At 35.7% G+C, this 27556-nt stretch overlaps 1 protein-coding gene across 2 annotated transcripts in view; it reads right to left on the reverse strand.

Annotated features, from left to right (window-relative positions):
* The window catches only part of NAF1 (nuclear assembly factor 1 ribonucleoprotein), a 41355-nt gene extending 14024 nt beyond the window's left edge, over positions 1 to 27331 (reverse strand). For both annotated transcript variants that reach the window (XM_001098118.5, XM_078002720.1), the window contains exons 1-5: positions 26808 to 27331; positions 24683 to 24857; positions 10914 to 11007; positions 8108 to 8190; positions 2062 to 2222 (exon numbers count right to left, since the gene is read on the reverse strand). In XM_001098118.5, coding sequence (XP_001098118.3) covers positions 2062 to 2222; positions 8108 to 8190; positions 10914 to 11007; positions 24683 to 24857; positions 26808 to 27172 — 878 coding nt within the window. In that variant the 5' untranslated portion in view covers positions 27173 to 27331. The remainder of the gene's footprint in view (positions 1 to 2061; positions 2223 to 8107; positions 8191 to 10913; positions 11008 to 24682; positions 24858 to 26807) is intronic.
* Positions 27332 to 27556: the final 225 nt, after the last annotated feature.

A 27556-nucleotide genomic window follows, 5' to 3' on the forward strand; every position in this document is an offset into this window, starting at 1 on the left:
CATTAAAATCAATGTACAGATGTCAGTTTGCTGGCACAACATGAAAGTTGTTAAGTTTGCTTTAAATTTTTGATTCAGAACTTTGACATTATATATGAGTATCAATGACTTTTCCATCACTTAAAAGAAAAAAAGCATTTCCTCAATTGTCATTTCACACATGCGCCTTAAATATAGCTCTGGTATTCCTTTCTGCATACGTGACATCTCATGATCTGGACTGCTGTTAGCCTGGAATCACAGGCATAAATGGGAAAAATTCCCCAACTACTGCATCTATTACAAAAAATCAAAATCTCTAATGGAAAGATCAAGCAACATTTCAAAAAGCACTTTTAACAAGACAGTAAGTACATGAGAAACTAAGATCAAAATAACCTCATCAGAGAACAGTAAGCTTGAAAGGAGCTGAACTTCTCTACCTCAAAGACAAAGTCCTCCACCGAGTTCCCATGACAGACGCCAAAATGCAGTCTAGAATACAACAGTTTTCCTGGGGGAGGGAGGTTTCTGAAATATAGGTCTAATTTCCCACTTCATTGATTTACTACTACTTCTTAATAGAAGAACTGCAAATCAAAACCAAAGACTGAATCTATTATTTAAAATCTATTTAAAAACCATCTTCAGAAAACCTCTTCAAGTTTATCTGTTTTAAGCTAAAATACTCTATTTGTTAAAAAGCTGCATATGTGGCATATCCACAGCAGTATCTTTATATTCAAAACAGGATGAAATGCTAAATATTTAAAGCATTTTAGAATATATTAATATCTTGAAGGCTTTGTGTCTATTTAATTCATCTTTCTTGTCAGTGTTATTTAGGAAAATAACCTTATGCAGTCTGAAGAATAACTTAGGCAAAATATTCCTCCAGATTTTTATGTAGATTCTTAAACATGAGTTAAATCAATTATCAGGACTAAAATTTTCATCTCTGAAATAAATGAAATTTGGTGACTTGAGACTTTATTTAATATGTAAGTGGCATAAGTAATCTTCTTATGCCATGCAACTGGGGCTGGTACCTTTGACATAATATCAAAGTTACTCAGTGACCAAAGCTCCTTTGTTTTCCTGCAAAAACAGCATCTATAAAAATCTATCGCCTAGGTTTTAAGTTTCCAATAAAAGAAGAGCTAGAACTAAAAGGAACTTCTTTGTCAAACTGAGTGCAAAGTCTTTCTGGATTTAACCTTCCCCCAATCTTTGGCAGTCTTTTCTTCCACTCCCAATCTGAAAATATTTTTTGCGGCTCATATTCATTACATCATTCGAAAGCATTCAAGTTATTTTTATTAAAAAAAATCTATTCTACTTAAATTCATATGCTATCTGATGATATAAAAAATTAAATAACATAATTAAAACAAGTTCAACTGATACAAACAGCTTTACGACTAACAGCTGGCAACAGCTAACATTTGAAAAATATTCAACCAATGGGAGCAAAAATATAAAAAAATTGCTGGTCACATGCCACAGAAATCACTTAGCATTATTTGTAAAGAAAATGGAGAGCACTGGTTTGTTGGTTAGGTCAACTCCATACACCATGGCTTTCTACACAATTCTTCAGGGACACGTGTTAGTTGTCTCTCTACAAACTTACAATTTATAAGCAAAATAAAGAGATATACTCATTTTTTTTCTCTTGAAAATTAAGTTTTATTGAAGAGCAAGGTCTCTAAATAGAATCCCAAGAGAATTTTACTTAACTGAAAAAAAAGTTATTAAGAAATGATAGTAATATTAGTACTAATACTAAAATAGCAAGTACATTAAAGAAAGTATATAATGGAAAAAACACTGAACTAGAATCAGATAGTGTACAAGGCTCAAATGTGCTCGTAATGGCTGATTATTTCATTTTTTGCAAAAGATATGAGTTCTACGTACAAAATCTGAAAATAAATTGTAGGCTTCAAAGATATTGTTAGGAAGATAAATGAACTCTTTGCAAGGGAGACACAATATAACTATAAGAAACTAAATCACTGAGAATTATTCTTGAAATATAAGTTACGTAAGTGAAGAACAACATGGCAGTAAAGTACTTACTGTTTAAGTTTTTCTGTGAATATATATTGGGTGAAATCTTTCATTGATGGAGCAAAATACATAGTCTCCTTTATTTTAATACCTTTACTCTCAATGTGATCTGAAGAATTAAACCGTAACACATAAAATGGATGTGCAACAGGTCCAAATATCTCAAATATCTGTAATAGAAACACAAAGTCCTCTTTTAACATGTAAAATAACTATTTGAAAAGTTAGCAGTGTTTTCTTTTAAAAATCCCACTGATAATTGCTAGAACAAGGTAATTTTGTCAATGTTAGGGCAATAAAATAATTTTTATTTATATTTATGTCATTTTTACATACTCAGTCTTCATGTATTGATTAAAATGCACTCGCTCATTCCAGATTTCCCTTCTATGAATGTAAAAACAACAGTAACAAGTTTGTTCCTCACCAAATTCAAATCATTTTGGTGGTACCAACTAGATGCAAATTATGATTTTTTAAAATTATTGTTCATTTAAGTTGTAAGGTACAAAGAAAAGGATTGTAACTGGTAACTTTTGAGAAATAACATGTATACATTTGGAATCATCAGATGGGAAATATAAAAGCAAGCTTCTAACTTCAATAGGTGTTAAATCGCTTTTGCTGTTTCCATAGTGTGAGGAATTTTGTAAAATTAAAGACTTTTTCTAATTTAACAAATAATAAAGTGGAAGTTATTTACGTTTAAAAAACACAAAGATGGTGCAGCCTTTAACATTTAACTAAAAGAACTGCTTTTAGCAGAACCACATATTTTACTTCTGAAAACGTTTTAAGAATAATGAAAGGAAACCTCTTGGTTTCAAACTGTATTTTCTTCTCAAAATACGTGAATTAAAAAATATATTTTCTGGCTGGGTGTGGTGTGGCTCACTCCTGTAATCCCAGCACTTTAGGAGGCGAGGCGGGTGGATCACCTGATGTCAGGGATTCAAGACCAGCCTGGCCAACATAGTGAAACCCCATCTCTACTAAAAATACAAAAATTAGCCGGGTATGCTGGCAGGCACCTGTAATCCCAGCTACTCAGGGGGCTGACAGAAGAGAATCGCTTCAACCCAGGAGGCAGAGGCTGCAGTGAACCGCAATTGTGCCATCGCCCTACAGCCTAGTGGACAAGAGCGAGATAATATATGTATATTATAGAGATAAGACCATGACCAATGCCAGTACAGATTTTTCCAGTCTTTTTTTTAATATGTTATTTTTTCTTTACGACCATACTGTAGTTTTGTATACTGTCCCTTTTTAAAAACCTAAAGTTGTTCCATGTTATATTCTTTGTAAGTATAATTTTAGCAATTATAAAACACCTCTTTACAGAATCAGAACAACTTATTTAACTTCTTTTTTTTTTTTTTTTTTTTTTGAGACAGAGTCTCGCTCTGACGCCCAGGCTGGAGTGCAGTGGCCAGATCTCGGCTCACTGCAAGCTCTGCCTCCCGGGTTCACGCCATTCTCCCGCCTCAGCCTCCTGAGTAGCTGGGACTACAGGCGCCCGCCACCTCGCCCGGCTAGTTTTTTGTATTTTTTAGTAGAGACGGGGTTTCACCGTGTCAGCCAGGATGGTCTCGATCTCCTGACCTCGTGATCCGCCCGTCTCGGCCTCCCAAAGTGCTGGGATTACAGGCTTGAGCCACCGCGCCCGGCCTAACTTCTTTCTTTTTGTAGGACATTTAGGCAGCTTACAATTTGTTCAACATAATACATGATGCCATGATAAAAATCTTATATATAAATCTCTATACTTCAGATTTCCTAAAAATTGATTTGTAAGGAGGGGAAGTATTGAAGCTGAAAGTACGATAATTAACACTAAGGCATAAAAGTTTTAATGGAAATTACTAAATAGCTTTCTAAATAGCTTGGACCAATTTATACCAACTGCCTTGAACATAGTCGTTTTATCACATCCTCAGTTCTTAATTTTTGATAGCAAATGCTCTGCACATTTTATGATCTTTACTACAGCACTGAATCTTTTATTCGTTTTCACTAAGGCGTAAAACAGCTCACCTATCAGGGCACCACCATTCTGAAGATACGTGTACTCTAAAAAGAAGTAGTGACATTAAAAACTATTAAAATGCCAATGTATTATGAAATAACACTAACAGCATCACAAATTTAAAGCTTTAAAAAAGTGTAAAAGCAAAAAACTTTAAGAAAATAGCAAGACATTTGCTTTGAAAAGGTTTAGATAAATCCAGTAGACCTCATCCAGTAAGAACTGTGAAGGACGGAAGAGGTGTACTCAGCACCACTCTTACTGGCCTATCTGACATCTATTATTGTAGTCTTATTTTCACTTAAAATTGTTTTAAAAACAATTCACAAGTTTAATTCCCTCAAATACAGGCAAACCCAATTCTTCGTTTGGGCAGAGATTAAATGTCCCATCAACCAGGAAAAAACACTTCCTATAATAATGAATGTGAAGGCCATATTTAGAAAATTGTGAAACAAAATGAAATTTATTTATAATCTACTTCCTTTGTCTTATTTTATTTCTTCCCTATTGACCAATCCACCAATCCCCATCAACAATTATAAATAAAACATGAAATTCACACATTCTAAAAAAAACAAAAAACAAAAAACAAAAAAACCTTTTAAGTTTCCTGTGTATTCATTAATATAAGGTAAAATAATCAGTATGCAACCTGGTACATAGACTGTTTCCCAGGTATTTGTTTCCTAGATAGCATGAATCCATTTCCTAAGAGTGAAAAACGATTTCAATGGAAAAATTCCTTGCAAACTTCAGGTCTATGCAGTATGGTTTGAACTAAAATATAAGTGACATTCAAAATTCTTGGACAAAATCAAAGCATAATATTTTAGTTGACTGTTCCTAGGTTCTGAAGTGTTTATGAGCCACAACTATAATGAAATCATTATAAAGTTTTAGGTAAAACAACATTACAGGCAGTAGATAACAGGAAGCCATACAACAGACAGTATGTGACATGAGCCAATACTAATAGGTATGTTACAGGAAAACTTGACCAAGTTCACATAAGCAATTTAGCTAATCCAGAGTAGAAAACAGGAATTTAATAATATTTTAAATCACCATTAGCCTCTGAGTGTAGAGTTTAGATTGACTAATACCTAAGAGCTAAACTGTAAAGAGTAACTTAAGACACAGCAAAGCTCAGGCCAGCCCACTTCTCCTCATACAGCTCCCTATGAGGCACCCATATTCCTTCTCGGTCATTCCACCCAACTTAGGGGATTTTGTAACTTCCATACTACCTGATTCAAGATAAAAGCAAAGGAAGTAAAAGATTGTAAGGAGAGTATAAGAAATTGAATTTGGAAAAGTAGCAGCCGAGACCTCTACTATGAGGTGGGCAGGCAGCTTTCTTTATATCTTTAAAAATGGTATATATTCTGTAGGTGTTCCTATAAAAATTTAATCCAACTGATGCTTTATACTTGCCCTGTCATTGAGAAGTGGTTTCTTAGGTATCCTTTCACAGGGCTCTAGCTGATAATACTCACCATTTTTTACTCAAAGGCATCATATTTTTGCTACAAGATCTCCAAGGATTCCTATCACACATAGAGGTTAATACACACCATAACAACAACGTGGTACAGCTATAATGTACGGTCTGCTGGGAAAAGTAACTGACAAGCAGAGAAGATATAGAGTGCATGCAGCTCCCCAAATTCCATCCCAGCATAGGATGGGCTTAAATGTTCTGTGTGTACCATGGCAAAAGTTTCAGTGGCGTAGAAGGCCTGTTTGAGCCAGCAGGCTGGACGTGCACAGACAATACTGCAAAAGGGAGAATGAGCTGTACTCTTCTCCCCTTCTCCACACACACACCATGTCACAAACTTATAAGTTATCTAGAGGGGGCTAGGTAACTCCCAGTTTTTCTATTATCTAGGAGGGGACTAGGTAAATTCCAGTTTCTCTAAGTAACAGTAACTACATCAAGGAATCTCCAGGACTAGGAACAATGCTGGCAGACTGTGCCTGTGAAAGGCCAAGATTTGCATGCTGCCACCTGGGAACAGCCTTTAAAGAATGTCTCTCCAGGTAAGCCAGCTTTGGGCTAAACTGCCAAAGGAGAAAGGAAATGAGGAAATGAACCTTTACAACTATTCAACATTGTCTTTTATCAATCACTTTGTGCTTTTTTCAATTCCCATTAACAAAAATGAAGAAAATACAGATAAATGGAGTATACTAATCCATTAGGTCAACTGATCATTTCAATCACTGTGTGTATTACTGTATCACAAGTTACCTTGAAATATATCATGAGAACTGAGGGGGTGGGGAACAACACTCCATCAATATAAAAGAGTCCTCTAGAAAATCATCATATCCTAGCAAACAAGACAGTAATATAATCTTTTAAAAAGGAATCAGTAAAAATTTCCTACCCACTGATATATGAGAAGGAAACAGATTTCACTAGTTATCAAGAGACCTAGCAGTTATTAGGATTAAAGGGCAAAGGTAAGAATAAAAATCTGAGACTGTCCTCCCTTAATCAGTGGGGAAGGTAAAGGGAGGTGGAAGGGAAATGAACCTGGGTTGTAATCTCATCCATTTCAGCTTTGTGACTTTTTAGCAAGGTTTCTCAAGTTTTAAAATAAAGGTAATTCTACTTCCTTGCAGGGTTTTAGTGAACTTAAAATGATAACATAAATATCACTGTAGCTGATTACTATTGTGTTACTGAAGAGGGAAAAGATGTTCAATGGCTTGCTACTGAAGGTAAAACTAATTTAGTATTTAGATAAGACACGCTAACAATCTAAAAGGTACTCAGTTTCATATTGTGCTTCTTGGTTTGTTTAACAAATACTTTCTAATCTCTACTTCCACTACTATTTTGGGGAATCAGTATTTTTCAAAGACTTGTCACAAAGTCTTTCAAAAGCATTTATAAGGCATTCTATGTAAAATTAGAAATAGATTTAATTTTCGTCAACAGGCTTATGCCATATAACTAAAGTTAGAGGTACAAATGTTATATTTTAACTGACTCCTTTCAAAGTTAAATAACAGCTGAATATTAATATTATTAGTCACATTTATATGTCTAGAAATTCAAATGTAGTGGAAAATACAAAAAAATGCCGTTTAGAGGTTTTAATTTAGCAAAGTGTTGAGTATTTTCAGATTAAAATTGTCTTAAGTTAGGTACTAAGAAAAAAAGACAACTGTCATTAAAATCACAAATAGCTCCTTTCTTGTTTGTATTCAACTCAATACACATTTACTTGGCAAAAATAATTTCCAAAGAACTGTACTAGGTACAATGGGGGATATCAAGGTGAATAAAACTGTCCCTATTGCCAGGAAATAAATACTTACTTAGTATTTATATTCTTGATTTTAGAAAGTTATTATGTCTTCTGCCGACCAGTCAGAATTGCCTACTTGCTGGGTACAGTGCACAGTTTTCTATATTAAGGTGGACATGCAGGGTTGTTACATTAGAAAGATGTTAAAAGGGACCAAATCTTATAGTAATTACTCGAGTGCACATATTTGTAATTCCCCAGGATGTAAGATACAGTGACAATTCACTGCTGTCAGTGAAATATTTTTCTATTTGGAAAAGATTCCACACTGAGCTTCCACCTGAGGAAGTCAAAGTCTGAAAAGGCTGAGAGCCACTATTCAAAGGAGCTCACAAGACAAAAATGCTTAAGAGCTACTATACTATGGGAAGTCTTCACTCAGCTGGGTATATGGAGGGTAGGAAACGATGTGCTATACATTACGTAGACTCACTGCCTAGCAAGTTATCTGACAAACACTAGGAAAGAATTCTATACATGTGTATTTAATAACTCATGCGGCAAAGAGTAATAATCAGTAGTAAACCAATTTACAGACAGATACGAAGTACTGAAGGAAATCAAGAATGTACTGAAACTAGAGAGCTCTAGATTGTCCATCAATTAAAATAAATAAACTCTTCTGAGAACTGATGGGGAAAGTCAGAAAAAAACAATAAATAAATAGAATAATTTGTAAGACTTGAAATGTTTTACAAACCTTTCCTGCTGCTTGTCGATCACTTTTAAAAATTACAGTCTCCTCATTAACTGGAGGTAGGTTAGTCATAGATTCAATTATTACTGAAAAATAAAATAGATTACTTCAAGATTTACTTATAAGAGAATGTAGAATTTTAATAAAAATCTTAGCTTTAATTCCAATATAATTTAAAATAAAATTGAAGGTGGGATTATTACCTCATTAACCATTTCTCTTCAGTAAACAAAGTCTACTTATTACCAAATATCACTGGGAAATGTTTTATACCTATTTTTAATATAAAAAGCTACAACTCTAAGGGAAAAAAATTAAAATGCAAATCCTACAGAAAATCTGAATCATCCATTAAAGAGTCAACAAATTCAAGCTATGCACATATTCTCAAGTAATTTTTACCAAAAATAGTGTAATCACATTTAGTTGTAAAACTGTTTTAAAAGAAATTAGTCTTCTTTCTTACTCTTAAAAATTCTTTTCTACGAAGCACTGTTTAGTTAATGGTATACGAAAATGTTAAATAAAAGGCTTCACAAAAGCATCTTCCTATGAAAAGAAGAAGTAAAAGTGCTAGAGCTCACAGTAATTTTTATCATTACACAAAAATTCCCTCCTCAAAAAGCAAAAGCATAATCTCCAAATCTCCAGTTCTTTTAAATGACACAAGTGTTAAAGAACTGATCTACCATAACAAAGAGAAAACACACACACACACACACACACACACACACACACACACACACACACTCTCAATAAATTTTTAGAAAATCAGAGCCACAAGTAAGAACACCTTGTTATATTACATAGATAATACCATGTCCACTAAGGGAATAATCAGTCGTAAACCAATTTACAGACAGATATGAAGAACTGAAGGTACTTTGGGAGACTGATGAGGAAGGATGGCTTGAGCCCAGAGTTTGAGACCAGCCTGGGCAACACAGCAAGACCTCATCTCTATTAAAAAAACAGTTAGTACTTCCGAATTCCAAATATACACATAAGCAACAGATCAAGGGGCAACATGTTTTGAGTTAAATCTGCAACAGTAGTATGTACTGATTTTGACCCACTTACTCTTTATTCCCATTAGGTTGATAATTTTTTTAGTCTATGTTAGTCAAAATAGTATTGTTAAAAATGCAAAAATGACATGCATTATTCCATGTATGTCATAGAGTTTACATTTTTTTTTGAGAATCAACATTATGACCTAAAATTTTTCTGTATACATCAAGTCTAATAAATGTTTAAATCATACTAATCAAGAAATTAGTAGCTTGTTTATCTATACATATTATTAAATACCATAAGATAACTCTAAAACTAGTAAATGTAATGATTCCAGAATCATGGAATTTTAATTATTATTTTTGAAAAGAAGGTTCATTTTAATCTACATTTTTATTAATAAACTAAAAAAGTACAAAATCATGTATTAATTTTTTAAAATATCAATATAGACACTGTTAGAAAAAAGTCAAAAGAAAAAGTCTGATTTCTATCACTGACTCACTATACAACTGGTCCTAAGAGCAACTGACTTGAATTTTTCTGTTTCCTTAGGTCCTATGGAGGCTGGTGGGCAATTTAGGTCCTCTTCACAGTTCTAAAATCCTATTACTTTGTCAGTACTGAGTTCTACTCTCCGGCATATCCTACTATGAGTTAACAGTACCTGCATTTTTTTTTTTTTTTTTTTGAGACGGAGTCTCGGTCTGTCGCCCAGGCTGGAGTGCAGTGGCCGGATCTCAGCTCACTGCAAGCTCCGCCTCCCGGGTTCACGCCATTCTCCTGCCTCAGCCTCCCGAGTAGCTGGGACTACAGGCGCCCGCCGCCTCGCCCGGCTAGTTTTTTGTATTTTTTAGTAGAGACGGGGTTTCACTGGGTTAGCCAGGATGGTCTCGATCTCCTGACCTCGTGATCCGCCGGTCTCGGCCTCCCAAAGTGCTGGGATTACAGGCTTGAGCCATCGCGCCCGGCCAACAGTACCTGCATTAATAAGAATCTGTTCTCTTATAACTCAGCAGCTTCATATTTCATGCCAATAACAGTATTAAATCACAAAACTTTCTCATGTGTTTTTAAGACAAAATCAAAGGTGCTCCCCCAGAGATATCCACACTCTACTACCCGAATCTGTAAATACATTACATTTTTAAGAACCTTTGCAGATGTGATTAAAGTTAAGGACCATGAGATAGGGGAGATTATCCTGGATTATGCAGGTAAACTCAATCTAAAAAGTCTTTAAAAGCAGAGAACCTGTCCACGTATGGTTAGAGTGAGGTGAGATAATGGAAGAAGACTCAGAGACAGATGTTACATTACTGGCCTTCAGGATGAAGAAAGAGAGCCAAAAGTCAAGGAATGTGGGCAGGCTCTAGAACCCAGAAAGAGCGAGGAAATAAGATTCTCCCCTAGTACCTACAGAAAATAACTCAGCCCTGTTAACACTTTTGATTTTAAGCCCACTGAGACCCACATGAGAACTGTATGACAAAATTGTGCTGTTGTAAGTCACTAGGTCTGCAGTAATTTGGTATAGTAACGTTAGAAAACTAATAAACCAAATCAAAGGAAATTCTGGAGGAAGTATGTCAGTAAAAGCAGACATTTAAATTTCTATAAAGAAACTGTACTTACATATAATTTTAGTATAGGAAAACTGAATTTTATCTCTTCAAACTTAATGACTATAAAGTGTTAATTACGTATGTCTAAAATTTACTAGTCATAAAAGTCACTGATTCAATTATTAGTGTGTGTTTGGATATAATTTTTATTAATAAAATTCTTAACATACCTAGTTGTTCGATAATACTTGAAACCATCCCAAGAGGCTTTAACTCAATATCTTCAGGCAGAATAATAGTGAGTTCTTCAACAGAAGGCAGTTCCTATAATTAAAAAACAAAACAAAACAAAACATTAAACTTCCTCCAGCTTCAACAACTTAAAAAAAATAAATTTTCCATTTAAAGTGCTACACGTCTCTGAAAATATAACATTAAGTGCTTAGAGCATCTCTTTAATGTTATCCTTTTAGTGGTTGCAAAGACTTGTGATACCACTTCTCTCCCTCCAACATTTGTCCACCTAAGTGACTCAACAGGTCTCAAGTATACACCCCAAATTCAGTTAGACTAAGAATAGACATTAAGTACTATTCTAGATTCTTTCAGTCACACTTGAACAAGAGACTACCTACTTCCTGTAAAAAAGGCTATTATCAGCCAGAGACATTCCATTTGAAAAGAAATAATTCTACTGGTAACTATAATTTCTCCACAGAAGTTCTTTTAGCTGTCTTGTTAAATTGGTTAATTAATTAGTTTGACTGTGATTAAATAGAACACAGAAGCAGCAATCTTTTCTGGGACTGTGTCAAAAAGAGTTGAATGGCCTCTTCAGGAAAAAGGAAATGACACCTATGAGTGAAATATTGAAGTCCTGAAAAAAGAATGCAGGCTTTAGCCTATAAAAACTATGAAGGTGTTGCCTGATACCTTCTCTATCCAGGTTTAAAAAGTAAGTTTCTTTACACCTAAAGATTTCTCTTTTCTTACCCAGCTGCAAACTGCATCTCAGTTGCTATGGAAACTAGATATTGAAGTAGAGATGAATCTGAAGAGAAATCTAAGAATAAATCCGACCTTAGCCTTTAGATTAAAAACACAGCTTTCTGTTCTTGACCCTTGCCAAATGATATAACTCTCAGAAGGAAGCTTTTCCTCAAGATGGCTTGAAGTGCAAAGACCCTACCAATGGCATTTTAGGAGTTCAACTGGGAGAAGGATAACTTTTCGAGAAATGCTGGAAAAGATGTGAAAACCTACATAACACGTAGTATACTGCAGATGAATGCATCTTGCGTAATCATATTACCCTATGGAAACTTAAACTAGGTTGTTAAAATCATTCAACCAGAGTTGATAAGCAGACATGTAAAATACATTTTGTTTCTGGGATATGCTATTTTCTGATAAAGGATTACTTATGGATAGCAACACTACGGGTCTCAACCAACTGATGCAGAAGGAAGTCAGCAGCGTGCCTTGGTATGGTTAGTCTGCCTGGTGTTAGAGGAAATTATTTTGTTTTATCCATCAGAATTCTTATGAGTACTTTTAAAGAGAGAATAACCACTTGCCCTTTCATCATATTAAACATGGAAAGCCTTATCTTGGGAAGACTATGGTTTGAAAGTGGTTCATGTGTATATCAGAATGGAGAAGGGAGTTTAGTTGTTAGAACAAACTGTGACATTAAATAGCCTTTTTACAGAAGTTCTTAGCTAAAGAAATCTCACACCTTGTTAAATATAAGACTGGATAACTATAATTTTGGGGGATTGCAGAGAAGAGGACTTTAATGATATTTCAGAGGACAATTGTGAGAGGAGTTTCACATTGACTCTGGTTCTGGGAGTTGTTCCTTTTGTAAGTGGCAAATGTCATTTGCTAATCCAGAAGTACAGTGATAAAATCTGTCCCATTGCCTGGCCATATTATAAGAAATTTCAGTACTTTTGGATTGGGATAAAGCCTACTGGTTAAATATTCTCAAACAAATAAGTGCTATTTAACCAGCATGAAAGGCCCCTGGTTTTGTATTTTCTATTATGAGGAATAAAGGCCCATGTAATATAATATTTATGCGTTGATATAAATCTAAACTGATACTGTTTTGCTTTTGTTGTTTGTTTAAAGTATAAAAGTAAAACATGTTCCTATTTTACAAAAGGAAAAACTCAAGCAGTATGGAAGGATACAAAGTAAAAAGCAAAAATCCCCCTACTTTATTCCTTTCAACCACCCAGTGCCAAGCCCCATAGATAGCGAATGTTAACATGTATCTTTCAAATACATTTACAATGCAGATATAAACTTGAATTCTAACTTCAAAATATTTTTTACTTAAATAAAATATCCATATTTTAATACAAGGTATCCTTTTTACCGACCATACCCTGTACATCTTTCTATACCAAACAAAAACACATATCTAATTTTATTTAAACACTTAGGATATTCCACTGTATCAGTGGTACTATAATACACTAGCCGCTTGACACAACATATATCTGCCCTTTTAAAACTTTTGCCACTACACACAGTGATACAACATTCTTTTACATATATCTTTGTGTAACCCCTGTGATAGATTATTTTGAGTGGTCCTGATAAGACTAAAACATATGCATATTTAAAATTTTGACAGTTACTGTTAAAATTTCTTCTTAAAAAGTCACATCAATTCACATTTCCACAATGTATGAGAGATTTCCCCACACCCTTGTCATTACTAGTAAGTAAATTTTAAATCTTTGCCAGTCTTACGAATATAAAATAGTATCTTGCTTTAATTTGAATTTCTTCATAAGGAAGAGTGAACATCCTTGGACGTATCCTGGCCATTTTAATGTGTGTTATAAATTGTTTTTTGTATAACTTTACATATTTATGAGTGGCTTATCTTTTAATTAATTCATTAAAAAAAAAAACAAAAACCTTTGGATGTTCAAGGACATTTGTCTTTGATCAAATATGTAGTAAATATCTACTCCCTTACCCCACAGCATGTTTGGTAGCTAAAGAACTTAAACTAAACTATTTCAGTTGTTTAGTCAACCTTTGGCATTTTAATTTTTATGTAGTCAAGTATGTATATATATATTTGGCTTTTGAAACTTGTGTCACATTTAGAAAGGTCCTCTGTATCCCAAAATCACTTAAAATTCACTATTGTTTTCTTTATTACTCTAGTTTCATTTTTTAAATATTTGCATATTTGGTCCATTCACAATTTTATTCTTGTATAAAAGTACAGCAGTGATTGGCTTTATCTTCATCCAAACTACTAGCCAGTTATCCTGACATGCTGTAGAATAATCCATCTTTTCTCTCACTGATTTGAAAAACAAACTTTAACATATACTAAGTACACTTATATATTTGGGTTTTTTACTGAATCTCCATTCAATTTCTCTGATCTAGTTCAGTGTCAGCACTAAACTATTTTAACAACTGTTTTCATAAAACAATTCAGTATTTGAGATGATGAGCTGAGCTGACTCCTTTACCCACTCCATAAATATTTTTCCCCTTGGAATTTTTTTAACTGTTCTCACATGTTTATCTCGCTACATTTCAGAACTATTTCATATTAGTGTTATTGGTACTGATTGAGATCACACTTAGTTATAGTTGCCTTCATAAAGGGTCCTATATAAGTGCTTAGGCTCATTCCAAGCTATTTTATATATTACTCGCTATTATAAATTCCTATTTAACATATTTTATTACTATTACAAATAGACGCTTTATAGGGTATTGCTACATAAGAAAGCATCATGCTGAAATTTACTTTTAGTAATGTTCTTGTATATTTATTATACAACCATATTTTCAAAGAATAAGTTGTCCTTCTTTTCAATATTAGTACAACACAGCTTTCATTTTTCAGATGATACTGGTTGACAATTCCAGAATCTCAAATATGAAACAATTGTGATGACAGTGGACATCGCTAACAGGAATGTTCCAAATCCTAAGCATAATGATTAATTTTTATCGGAATTTCTTTTTAATGGGTTAAGAAAGTATCCATCTATTCTAATTTTAATGAAATTTTTAAAATCAGAAATAAGTATTGAGTTTCATCAAATACTCTTTCATCATTTTGAGATCATTATAATGTAATTTTCTATAAGTTGAGCAGTTCAGTCTACAGGGTCTGATGAAGTCCTGATGTTCTGCTCTAAAGAGTACCAGAAGACATCCAGTATGAGGAAGATAAGCGAAAATATATAAAGCCAGATTATTTGTAGTCAGTCATGGACTCACAATTTTGGTCAAAAACAGAGTCTGGCAGGCCCTCTTAGTTCCTGTTGCTGTTCCATGTTTCCAACCTATGTACTAGAAGAATGAAAAGTTTTGCCCACAAAGGTGAAGGTTCTCTGATTCTGTATAGAACCAAACTTTGGGGAAAACAGACACAGACACTGTTATCTGAAATCACCACCATATTTCCAATACCAGTTCAGTGATCCTAGTACTCTGTAATATAGGAATGTACAGTTTCATGGGCATTCCTAAAAAGGCCAATGATGGCATTAAGTTGCCTCTTGATAGTAATGAATCTACCTATAAAAGTGATGCACATGAAGTCTCACCCCAAATACTCCACAAAACATAAAAGGTATATAAAAACTAAATAGTATATACAAAATATGTAAGAGATAAGTGAAACCATCCTTGTACAATTCCAGGTTAAGAGCCTGTTATAGAGTCTGCCTTTGAAAGTCCAGTTAAATGAAGCAGTATATATTAATTTTGAGAAAGGCACATATTTGGAGGTCTGAATTAAGGGAAAACAGATCTATTTGTTTCTTTTAAATGAGCACGCTAAGTGAGGAGGACAGGCTGGGCACGGTGGCTCACGCCTGTAATCCCAGCACTTTGGGAGGCCGAGGCAGGTGGATCCTGAGGTCAGGAGTCAGAGACCAGCCTGGCCAACATGGTGAAACCCCATCTTTACTAAAAATACAAAAATTAGTCGGGCATGGTGGCAGGCACCTGTAATACCAGCTACTCGGGAGGCTGAGGCAGGAGATTCACTTGAACCTGGGAGGTGGAGGTTGCAGTGAACCGAGATCGCATCACTGCACTCCAGCCTGGGTGACAGAGTGAAAGACTGTCTCAAAAAAAAAGAGAGAGACAGAGGAGGACAAAGAGGAAAAAATAATCCAAACGCCAACAAGAAGGCACCCAAGAGATGTGCTTTCCATGAAAATGTCTGGCGGGTTCAGAGAGAACTTTAAAAGGTTCGAAGGGGATAGATTCCTGCAAGGTATAAAAAGCAATTTCCTTTGGCAGCCATGTCAGACAAGGTAAAGTAAAGATTTTTGTCTTGATCTATGAATGCCAAATGTCACCATCTCTTTCTCAACTAGCAAATTTAATCTACTGTATCACTATCAAGCCTAGTCATTCTTTATCAACTATCCTGCTGCTTTGCTTTTTTCTAAACATATTGTCGTCCAACATTTCTGTATTTACTTAATGTCTATTTCTCTAACTACACAATAAATCCAACCATAACTAGGACCTTTTTAGTCCCAATCATAACGAGGACCCAGTCTTGTTCATTGCTATAGCACCCAAAAAGATGGTTAGCGCACAGTAGGTATTTAGTATTAATATATATCTATTAAATGAACTAGCCTACCTCTTCAGTCCAAGCTTAACAAAAATCTCAAAAGTCAGTCTTAGTCTAAGCAGAAATCAGATAATGAAAATATAACCCGATATAGAATCCTCAAAGAACGAAAAAGGCTTGAACCTAATCTTCTCAAAAATAAAATTTAAAAGCCAGGCTTCCAAGGAAGCTTAACTGCCTAGGATTGATGCATAGGTACCTCTGGGTTGCAGCAGCAAACATTATTACAATTATTAGATTAACATTTGGCTCCCTGATAACACAGCTGCTGCCCCTCCTATGATAATGAATAAATCTCCTCAGATACAAAATCTCCTTTAAGGAAATAAAAATCAATCACTTTGCTTTTCCACATTTCAGGGAAGCGTGTATATGTGTGACAGAGAAGAGAAACACAGACACACTCCAATAAAGGGGAAAATATGGCCAGAAAACATACTGTGGGACCATTCTGGCAGTGCACAAAAGGTATAAACAATCAGATGTAAAATGCATACAAGTAAACTGAAAAAACTGAAAGTAGAGGTGATAGGAGAGGCCTGGGATAGAAAGACCTTCTTCATCACCCATAAGCAACAACCAAGGGTACTAAAAATAAAAGACAAGGCGATTTACTGCAGATTAGAAAGATTAAAGTATCAGCCTGGATACCCCACAACCCTTGTTAGAAGAATGATGAGTAGACAGGAAAGACTTTTTATTTTATTTACACAATATTAGATAAAAATTTAAATTTAATTAAGATTAAATAAAATTTAAAATTCAGTCTTCAGTCACACTAGCCACATTTCAAGTAAGACAGCACAATATAGATATCTCCAACACTGTAGCTCTATTACACAGCACTGCTTTACATTCTCACATATCAAAAAAGCCCTCCATTACAAAACACATTCCCAGGTATTAATAATATCAATGTATTTCTGGCCATTAACACAGGTATAATTTTAAGACCACATTTTAACAGCATGCACCATATTACTAATGAAGTCTTAATGATAACCTGAATACTCTACTTGGGAAATGAAGATGTGTGATAAATCTATATTTAAATTTTATTGTTTCCCAAAATTAAAATGCAACTAAAAACCTGTTCTGGATGTACATTATCTGCGATTAGAAGTAACTATTTTATCATACAAATAAAATTACTATAAATGTTTACTAACAAAAAATCAAAGAACAGGAAAAAGTTTTTCTGGACCCATTTATTCAATACTTCTAGACATAACAAAGAGTATGAAAGGAAAGGAAGAAAACTATTTCATTCACATCATTAGCAAATGAAAAGCCTGCATGGAAATAAACATCCCCAAACATCACAGCATTTGGGAAATGAACTACTAAAATTCAACATACTAAAGAAACTCGACCATTTATTTCCTACACACTACACAGTTCCAAGTCAAAGGCTTTACTGAGAGGCAATATAATCCAAGCAAAAGCAATTTTAAAAACCTTACATTAGATGATTCATTCATCCTTCACTTTGAGAAAATATGTTACATGATTATTATTCAGAAACTAAATAATGAGAAAGTCCAAATGACCAGATTCCAATGTTGCTATGCAGGTCTCCACAAATACTAAAAACACAGCAGTTTGGAATGTATCTATCACCAGTTCAGAATCTGCTCCTCCCCACTAATATGACTTCAGACAAATCTCTTTCTGGTTTCATTTTTCTTACCTACAAATAGTAAGGAAACTGAACAAAAGTTCGAAACAGTTATACAAATGGCTAACAACAATTTAAATGTCCAACTGCATGGAATCAAAAAGATAACACATTAATACAGAAATTATAGACTAGATTCGAACAAAACAATTACTGTGCTTCTGTGATAACAGATATTCATAATGATGGCATTAAAGACATGCAAGATCCTAACCACACTTCTGGAAAATCCATGAAAGAGCAATTATTGTCTGTGTTGTAAGATTATTATATTTCAATTTTCTAACATCTGTATGGTCTACAAGGTTACTCAGTTAAGCAAAATATTCAAAAGAGTACCACATAACATTAAAAATCCATCCTATTAAAAATGAAGTTATAGACATACCATTCAAAAAATGGGTGCCTAGAACTTCCAATGCAAAAGTGGAAGGAGCTAATATGTCAAAAATGGCCCTCTGAGAAGGTAACATTTATAATTTACAACACTCTTGACCTTTCTAGCATTTGTGAAGGCTTATTGAGCAAAAAACAGTATCAGTAAATTGATGACTTTCTAAAGCAAAATTATATAAAGAAGCTTCAGTAGGATTTTCACTCACAAATATGGGAAAAGGACAGCAGAGGTTGGTAGGAGAAGGAATCAAACATTCCAAATGAAAACTAAACCTTTTTGGTGTCAGTTTGGGGAGAATTGAGAAAAGCGAGGAAGGTGGAATGAAATTATCGAATCACTTTTCTCACATTACCCAACACAGGACATGCACGTGGCAGCCAATTACCTGATGCTATTAGGTGAGCCTTCACTTTTCAGATATGGTTGGAAAGTAGGATCCAATCACTGGAGTACTGAGAGCCATGACTGAATTTTTTTTTCTCTATAGCTGGTAAAACATATTGGAAAAAAAATGGATTAGGTCTGTAAACTCTGTGTCAACTATGACCATACTTAACATGTAGTCTAATTCATTAACTTATTCAGGGGAAGTAATTTTACAAGTTTCCATGAAACTCAGCTATTTATCACCAGTAAGCATTAGTCCCCTCATTAATTACCCTATTATGTATGACACTAAACTTAAGACACAGACAAGTCAATTAAAAAATGAGGGTCAACATTTCTTTGCAGTGTCTTGAGATATTTCTTTTTTAAACAAATACATTATTATCCTGTTTTTCTCTAAAATTACTGTTAAGAGAAACGAAATTCATAAGAATATCTTCAAAATTTAATTTGTTTAAATATAAAACTATAATCCATCTCAACAAGGAAAAAACCTCCAACAATGAATATAACTCTAAGCCTATCTTTTATGTTAATTGAGTCCATAGTTCATCAACTTTAAGACACTGATTTTATATATCATGAAGATAAAAGGACTGCCAAATAATTGTAAAATGCCACAGAGTATTAGCCCAAATTTTTCAGAAATCCTTATTATCTCCCCTTCCACTCAATCCTATCACTTCTTATGTGCAGTACACCATTCATCTGACATTCAGCCATTAACTCCCTGGTGTTGTTTTACTTTCAGCTAAAGTGTGTATGCTCACTCTCTAGCTTCATTGTTCTTGAACAGACATTTGTCTTTATCTTCTAAAGCAATCAGTAGAATTCACTTATTAGAAACTACTGAGGAATGGGGGAATCTAAAAAATTGAAAGCTTCTTGTGTGATAATTATATATGTATATACACAGGACATAAATGGATACTCTACCGAATGAGACAGTATTTATTTAATGTTTATGGAATCATTCATGCCTCACATAAGCTTTACTGAAATATTCTGTAAAATATAAAACTTTAATTTAAAAAATCTATTAATTATTTTTGAAGAACACTATTGAATATTAATGAAAAATGATCTCCTTTAAGTATATAAACCACTGCTTAAATAACAAGCACTTTGGGAAGAATGTTAATAAGTGCTACCAAAGTGTATTCTAAAATAGAATTTAATAGTTCAAAATATACATATAGTAATAAAAGCCTAAGTTAAAAGAGGCCTGCATTCAGGACAAAACTTATAAACCAAGTTAGGTCTTGAAAACAATATATTCAATTGATAATTACTAAGTGTAGACCAAGATGCAATACAATTTCATACATGATGGGAGATCAAACAGGCATGAAATATTCTACTGCAACTTCTAACTGCTTGAGGCGGTCCAGATATTTCAATACACTCATGTTAGGACATTTTAGAATGTGTCCACACTGCCACAATCAGGAGAGTAGAGTGTACTCAACCTAACTACTAAATGTACTTATTTTATGAAATAAGCAGTCACCAAAGCATGACAGCTAAATTTCCCCCAAAATTGCCAAGAAGTATTAATTTTTTTTCTTGGTCATGCTACATTATATGCCTAAATACACATTATTATCCCTATTGAAGTATTATCCATTTCTTACCTCCATAAACATTGTGCTTATAATTTTAAAATGTTATGTGAAGATTTTCAGGTTTTCAGAAAACAATGGGCACTAATTTATAAAACTCATTTCTGTTTAAGACTTTAAAAATTATAATCCCAAATGTTTTTATGACCCTACATTTTTAATTACACTTGATACATTTGAATGAAGAGTTCAGGGCATAAACTGCTGAGAAAATTGTTTAAAAAGAACCTCAATTTTCCAATTCATCGAAACACTAAATATATCCTATGCGGCTCAACGTAGTTCCAAAGCTGTAATATGTATGCTGCTTACAGTGACTGTGTAGGTTATATATAAACCTTCTGAGCATTAAAGAATTATTTATGTTTAAAAGAATAATTTTATCTAGTTAAACTTATTATTTGTGACATTATGAAGGCAGCCACTTAAGACTCTCCTTTTTCACTGCCACTATAGCTCACTAATTCCTCTTTTACTCTCTTCCCCCCTTACCACACCCTCACATTAAAAAAAAAACTGGGTTATAACCACATCTTGGGATGGCAAGGTTTGGTTATGACCTAATTTTAAAAATTACATCTTTCTAAGGTTTAAGAACAATCATAAAGTTACTTCACTGTAGTTCTCATATACCTAAAGATCTGCATTGTACATAGATCACAGAGATCGAACAACCCACAATGGAAAGATTTAAAGGGATAGATCCAGAGAGGTGACATTCCTGCTTGAGGCACAGACTAAATGGAGGTAAAAATTAAGCTAAGCATGCCTAAGTGACAACAGGAAACTGTTAGAAAACACTTTAGAAAGTGGTTGGATGTAAAATTGGGTTACACTGGGCTAAATTGGGCATGTCTATGTCCAGATCCCTGAAGGTCCAGCACAAATTCTAAAATTGGTTTTAACTATTTGGCACATTTTAATTTGTGTATACCTTTTAGCAGAAAAGTTCATTAATTTTCTTCAGAATTTTGTTAGATAGTTAAATTAATAGCCCACATAGAGCTTGACGCTGCATCTAGCTAAGATACACAACCTCCGCTGCCTAAAAGTCTAAGTGACATATCAGGAGGCCTGAACAAAATGGCACATACCACACCAGCTAGTACTAGTTGTGGAGAGGAGACACTTCCCAGAAAGAATGGATTGTCATTAAAAAAAAAAAAAAAAAAAACTAAGTTAAATAACAGAATTGTCCCAAAAGTAAGCAAGGAAATACAACACTAATAGCCAGTTCATGGGACACTGAAAGCAAAAGACGACATTTTTAGAGCCAGAGATACTGAAATCCATGTATAAGCTAGAATTAAAAAGATAAATCTGGCCAGGCACAGTGGCTCACGCCTGAAATTCCAGCACTTTGGGAGGCCAAGGTGGGTGGATCACCTGAGGTCGGAGCTCAAGACAAGCCTGGCCAACATGGTGAAACTCTGTCTCTACTAAAAATACAAAAATTAGCCGGACGTGGTGGTAGGCGCTTGTAATTCCAGTTAATTGGGAGGCTGAGGCAGGAGAATCGCTTGAGCCCGGGAGGTGAAGGTTACAGTGAGATCAGCCGCTGGGCTCCAGCCTGGGTGACAAGAGCAAAACTCTGTCCATCCTCCCATTCCCTCCCCCGACAAAAAAAAATCTACAGATAAACAGAGGAAGCCAGTCAATAATGAAAGAATAAAATGACAGATAACTGTGAGACTATCCAGAGGCATGTAAAAGAGACAGTGTGACTAGCCTTCATAGCTGCCTTCGTTCCCAGATGCTTTCTAATAAACCTCCAGTTCTCCTGAGGTAATATGAGTCTCTGTTCCTCATAACAATGAGTCCAACATAAATCATACATGATAACCATTTCCAAGTATTTCCATTGCCCTCCATAGAGTATAACCCATTATTACTGTCTGTCTAGCATCCCCTTTTGGAATGGATATAAGCTCCCTTTCCTGTGAAAGATAAACCATTCCATGTGCTTTATATAGGGGCTGATATTACACCCAACATCCCACCCTCCTCACAATACATACACATTCACACTCCCTTTCTGTCAACTAGCTCTTACAGACTCCCACCCTCTCGCACTAGCGTATGTGCTTTCAAGTGTTCATTTTCCTACACATGCTCTCCTCACTCTCTCCTACACACTCGCCTACACAAACAGGAGTGACTACGTGACTCACAGCCAAGCAATCTGAAAATCCATTCCACTAGCCTCAATGATCTGTTCAAGGCTGTGTAACAGAGCATAGGCCAGCAAAAGTCATCTCCATGACTTTCATGCAAGAGTCTGTCAGTGGTCAAAATGCCAGCCCTGAGAAAGAGGCAGACTCTTAAAACACACTACATACCTGTAACTATACACTATCTTTTGTACTCAGGACAAAGCCATTCTTTTCCCCCAAACTTAAGATTTGAAACCCTGAAGAAGTCCTTATATCTTCTTTCAGACCTATAAGCCAGAGATTTAGTGCAGACTGGGAAACTAACTCATCAATTCCTCTACCTATCTCTAGTAGCACAGTGGTCTGAAGGACTTCTAATAAGTTTCCCAAATAAAGACTACAATTCCCTCTTCCATCATTCCCAAATATCCATTGAAATGGTCTCAGAAAGGAACAGACCAACCCATCATTCCAAGTTGGAAAATCTAACAACATTCAAATGGAATTTTGTCTTTTGAGGCAAACATAACACTCACACAATTCAATAGCACTTTTAGCAATTAAATTTGTTTGTCTCCACTTTATTTACTGTCTGTGTCCCTCCATTAGACACTACAAGAGCAGAAACTGGATTGGTCTTGTTTACAGCACCTGGCAAATGGCAGGTGTGCTATAATAATTTCTTAAAGAATTAATAAATATAAAATGCCTTACACTCATTCTATAATCATAAATTACTTTGGCCTGAGAACTCGTTATCTGTAAAGCACTCCACTGGGTACTATGGGAGTTACAAGGATCACATATGAACTCAGTCCTCAAAGAACTTGTTCCTAGACTCCCTGTGGCCACAAATCCTTTGTGATTTCCTGATGAAAACAGGGACATTCTGTTCAGAAAAAAACACCTAAACAAATACGCTAAGACTTTGCATTAAATCTGAAGAAATTCCCAAGGTAAGAATTCCAAATCTAGTAAGATAAGACAACAATATGCATGCATTTACAGGAGTACTGTGGTCTTTTCTTTGTTGGTTATTATAGTCTAAAAGGAACTTATGTAGACAGGTGATCAAGAGACAAGCAAAAAAGACGAAACAAGTCTCCTACTTTCAGAAAATAGTTATGTTGGTAGCCTTTGTGTACAAAGACCACTAAGAAATATTAACGTATCTGTAGCACGAAAATATGAGCCACTGATGAAGCTGCATACAAATCCAAAGATTTTCAATGTATAAAGCATAAGCGAGATAAGAATTTCTTGTTATCAGTAGAGAAAAAGAGAAATAATTAAGACTGGTAGAATCCATTCATGAAAAAGGTTCCTGAGTGCCTGTAGGCTTTATTTTTTCAAATCTTGCATTAAACTATCTCATCAATGTAAATGTTATATAAGAATTATGATTAGTGACCATTAAATATTTTTAAAGCATTAATAATTAAAAGTATATGCAGAGGCGGAAAAAAAAAGTGGTAATATAGCCTACGTTCTGAAATTCTGAGACTTTCCTCCTGGGTTATAGGTTTCAATCAGACTAACATCATCCTCCTAAGGATGTTTACAGAGGAAATAACCTTGCAAGAGTTAACTTTGCAAACCAAACCTATCAAGTGCCAATAAACAACCATTCTAAAATTAACAAGTTTTCTCCAACTGTAATAATAAAAACACTCCAAAAACTTCAATAGGAATCCTAACAAGCTCAACCCTTTGAATTTCACCTTCTACTTCTCTAAATGCAGTCAATTGAAAAGAAAATTTCAATTGCTATTGGGCAAAATTTTCTGACTTGCAGACCCTAAAAAAAAAAAAAAAACCACCAGAAAGCAAATCGACATGAGAAATATCTTTTTCTAGGAAATGTAAGAAATGTAAAGTTCAAAGCTGAAGTTGAGCCACAATCGGAAAAATTATCAAATGTCAGCAGAGTTAGAGGTAACCTAAGAAATTATACAGATCACTATATAAGAAAGCCAAGGCATGCCAAAAGCATGCCGGTTAGGCTGAGAATGAACTTCAAATTTATGGAGCAGATACAGGCAAAATTAGAACAATATCGGTACCAGAATATGTTTTAAAACATGCCAACTAAACTTAATACATCTAAGTACTTACATTAAGAAGTAATTCATCTTTTGTTTTAAGAGGAAAATTCTTATTTTCCTTCTCAACTTGTAAGTCATCATCTCCATCTGACAGCACTGGAGGAAGTGATATACAAGAGGAAGAAGATGACGATGAGGAAGAGGAGGAGGAAGACGATGAGCTTGAACTATCTGAATCTGTTTCACTGTAGAGAAGAAAACAGTTAAAAAAAAAAGTCCAGTATTATTATGTATTAAAATAAGATTATTCAATTAAGAAATATCAACTTTAATACATGTTTATTATTGCTTATTCTAACAATATTAAAATAAGATGATTCAATTAAAACATATCAACTTTACTACATGTTTACTACTGCTGTTCTAATTCAAAAGCTAGCACTTCAAAGCTGATATGGTATTGGGAAAGTAGTCTTTACATTTTCAAACCTCTGCTATAACCCAGTTTCTCTTATTACAATAGTCTCACATATCATACACGTGAGTATAAGCAAGCATGTGACAAATCACTAAAACAAGGGAATTCTGGGCATGGCACCTCTCTTAGACACCAATAACCAGATCGCTTAATTGCCAGATCGCCTGAGTTTCTTCTCAGTCTACAGACAACTTGGGAAATCCTCAGTTACTAAAGTATGTAGACCGTTCTACTTTCTGAAAACTCATTTGGTCCTTATCTTCCACAGAAATTATCGTTAACAGCAACCACTGTCTCAGTTTAAATTTTGTTTGTTGGCTCCTCACTTCAAGCCTTTTTATATATTATTTTTAAGGGTTCCATCCTCACTTTCTCTTCTTTCTGCACTACTTTCATGGATAATCCCATACATGTTAATGATTTCAATCATCATCCATGTGACATTAACGCCTAAATTTTAGGCTATGACGTCTCTAAACTTCATGTCCAATCTCTGACGGCATATTGGCCACTTTTGTATGAACGGCCTATACACCCACACTCACAGCAAGTTAAAACAAGAAAAAGTGCATTATACTAACGAAACCTGCTTCTCCCCGTCAGTTTCCATTTGATTCCACTGCTGTTAACTGGCAAAAAGTTGTACCCCTTTTGACTTCTTCAAATATTTGGTATCCTCTGCCATCACCCACAAAGAGTCAGAAGCAGTATCCTGACACTAAGTTGGCCTATTATGAAGCCATATCCCTTCTGCTTTCAAAACGTATCCCCAAATCATCTACCATTTACTTTTCTTTGCTAGTACAATGAGCTCTGAAATCCCACAAGATGATTATACCGCAATCTTAGTACTGCCAAGAAATCCAACCTTGTCTACAGTTGTTACTTCCCCCTCCCAGTCCATTTCATACCCTCTCCTACCTTCAGGCCTTCTTCACTCCCACTCTGCTGACGACTTCCCTAAAAACTAAACTACTCACCTCCTCAACACGTGTCTATCTTGTTAACCTGTTCAGTACCCCACTCAACACACTCAACCATTTGTAGACAATGTTCAGTGTTGTTTAGTAACATCCCACATGCTGGAGTCCTCTCCAGCCCAGAGGTTTCATATTTAAAAGACAGAAGTGGGGGCAAGGGGGAAAGGCTCTCGCAAAACGTAAGAAGCATAAAATACTACTAAATAACACTGTTTAGCTACTTTCATAAACACGTGTTCCCTAAAACGATTCTACAAATTAACGTAATCGTCAAGAGCCAGCTCTGAAACACACAAAATAATCCTTTTCCTGATCCTCAATGTATGTGGTTCAAAAAACAAAGCCTACATGTGATGGGAAAAAAAAATCAGATCTGACACAAAACTCAATTATAACCACAAAAGTACAGCCTGAACTGAGTAGTTACGGAAACAACCTAAGATCCTCGGGTTTTCTAAAGTCTAACTAAAAATGATACGATCTATACATAGAACTCTTCAGGCTACCAAATTTAGGAAAGTAGTGAGTACTAAGTTCAGATTCACAACGCGACCTGCTCTGAGAGGCAGCGAATAAAGGGCAGTCGCAGCCAAAACTTCAACACATGAGACCGGAGCACCAGCGACCTGCCCACCCTCCAGGGCCCACACGGGCAACCTCTAGGCTCCTAGGCCCCGGCCACCCCGCCCGTCACACAAGACCTTTCCCCACAGCTCCGGGTCCCTTAGGCACCCGACCTGTCCGAGTCCGAATCCGAATCCGAGTCCGAGGTCTCCAAGGAGTTCGGGGCCCGCGCAGGCTCTCTGGCTCCTGGAGAGGTGACCCAGCCTCCGCAGGCCGGCGATTCAGCTGGCGGCTGCGACGCTGGGGTCCCGGCCGCTACTGCGTTCAGAACGGCCTGCAGAGGCTGCTCACCGGCAGTCTTAACCTCCACGGTCTGCCCAGTGTCCGGGGACCCCTCAAACGACTGTAGCGGCGGCTGTGTCCCTGGCGCAGGGGCAGAGCCCGGAGACGTCGCCGCCGGACCTTCGCCAACTCCGAAATCGGTGCCATTGAATTTCAGAGTTTCCAGCTGAGCGACGGCGGCCTCCACTACCTCCATCACACCGCGCCAGACACCGAGTCGGCCTCAGGATTTGAGACCCCACACAAGCTTACGGCTCTCTCCAGAAATAATAAAACAACTTAGGCAACCGGAGCAACAGTCCGTGGCCCCAACTTCCCGCGTTTCTCAGGTAACTACACGCGGAGGAGCCAAAAGACACGCCCCCGCCGTTTACGCAGCAACGCTTTCCGAATAGCGTGTGACGTATGTGGCGCGACGGCGCGACGGCTCGACGGCCCTCCCCGGGAACCGGACACATGCGTCATACCTTTGAAAATCAGGACTAGGAGGTGCGGAGTGGTGACTGACGCCTGTAATCCCAGCACTTTGGGAGGCCGAGGCGGGCGGATCATAAGGTCAGGAGTTCACAGACCAACCTGG

Source organism: Macaca mulatta, chromosome 5 (genome assembly GCF_049350105.2).
Source record: "Macaca mulatta isolate MMU2019108-1 chromosome 5, T2T-MMU8v2.0, whole genome shotgun sequence".
NCBI lineage: Eukaryota > Metazoa > Chordata > Mammalia > Primates > Cercopithecidae > Macaca > Macaca mulatta.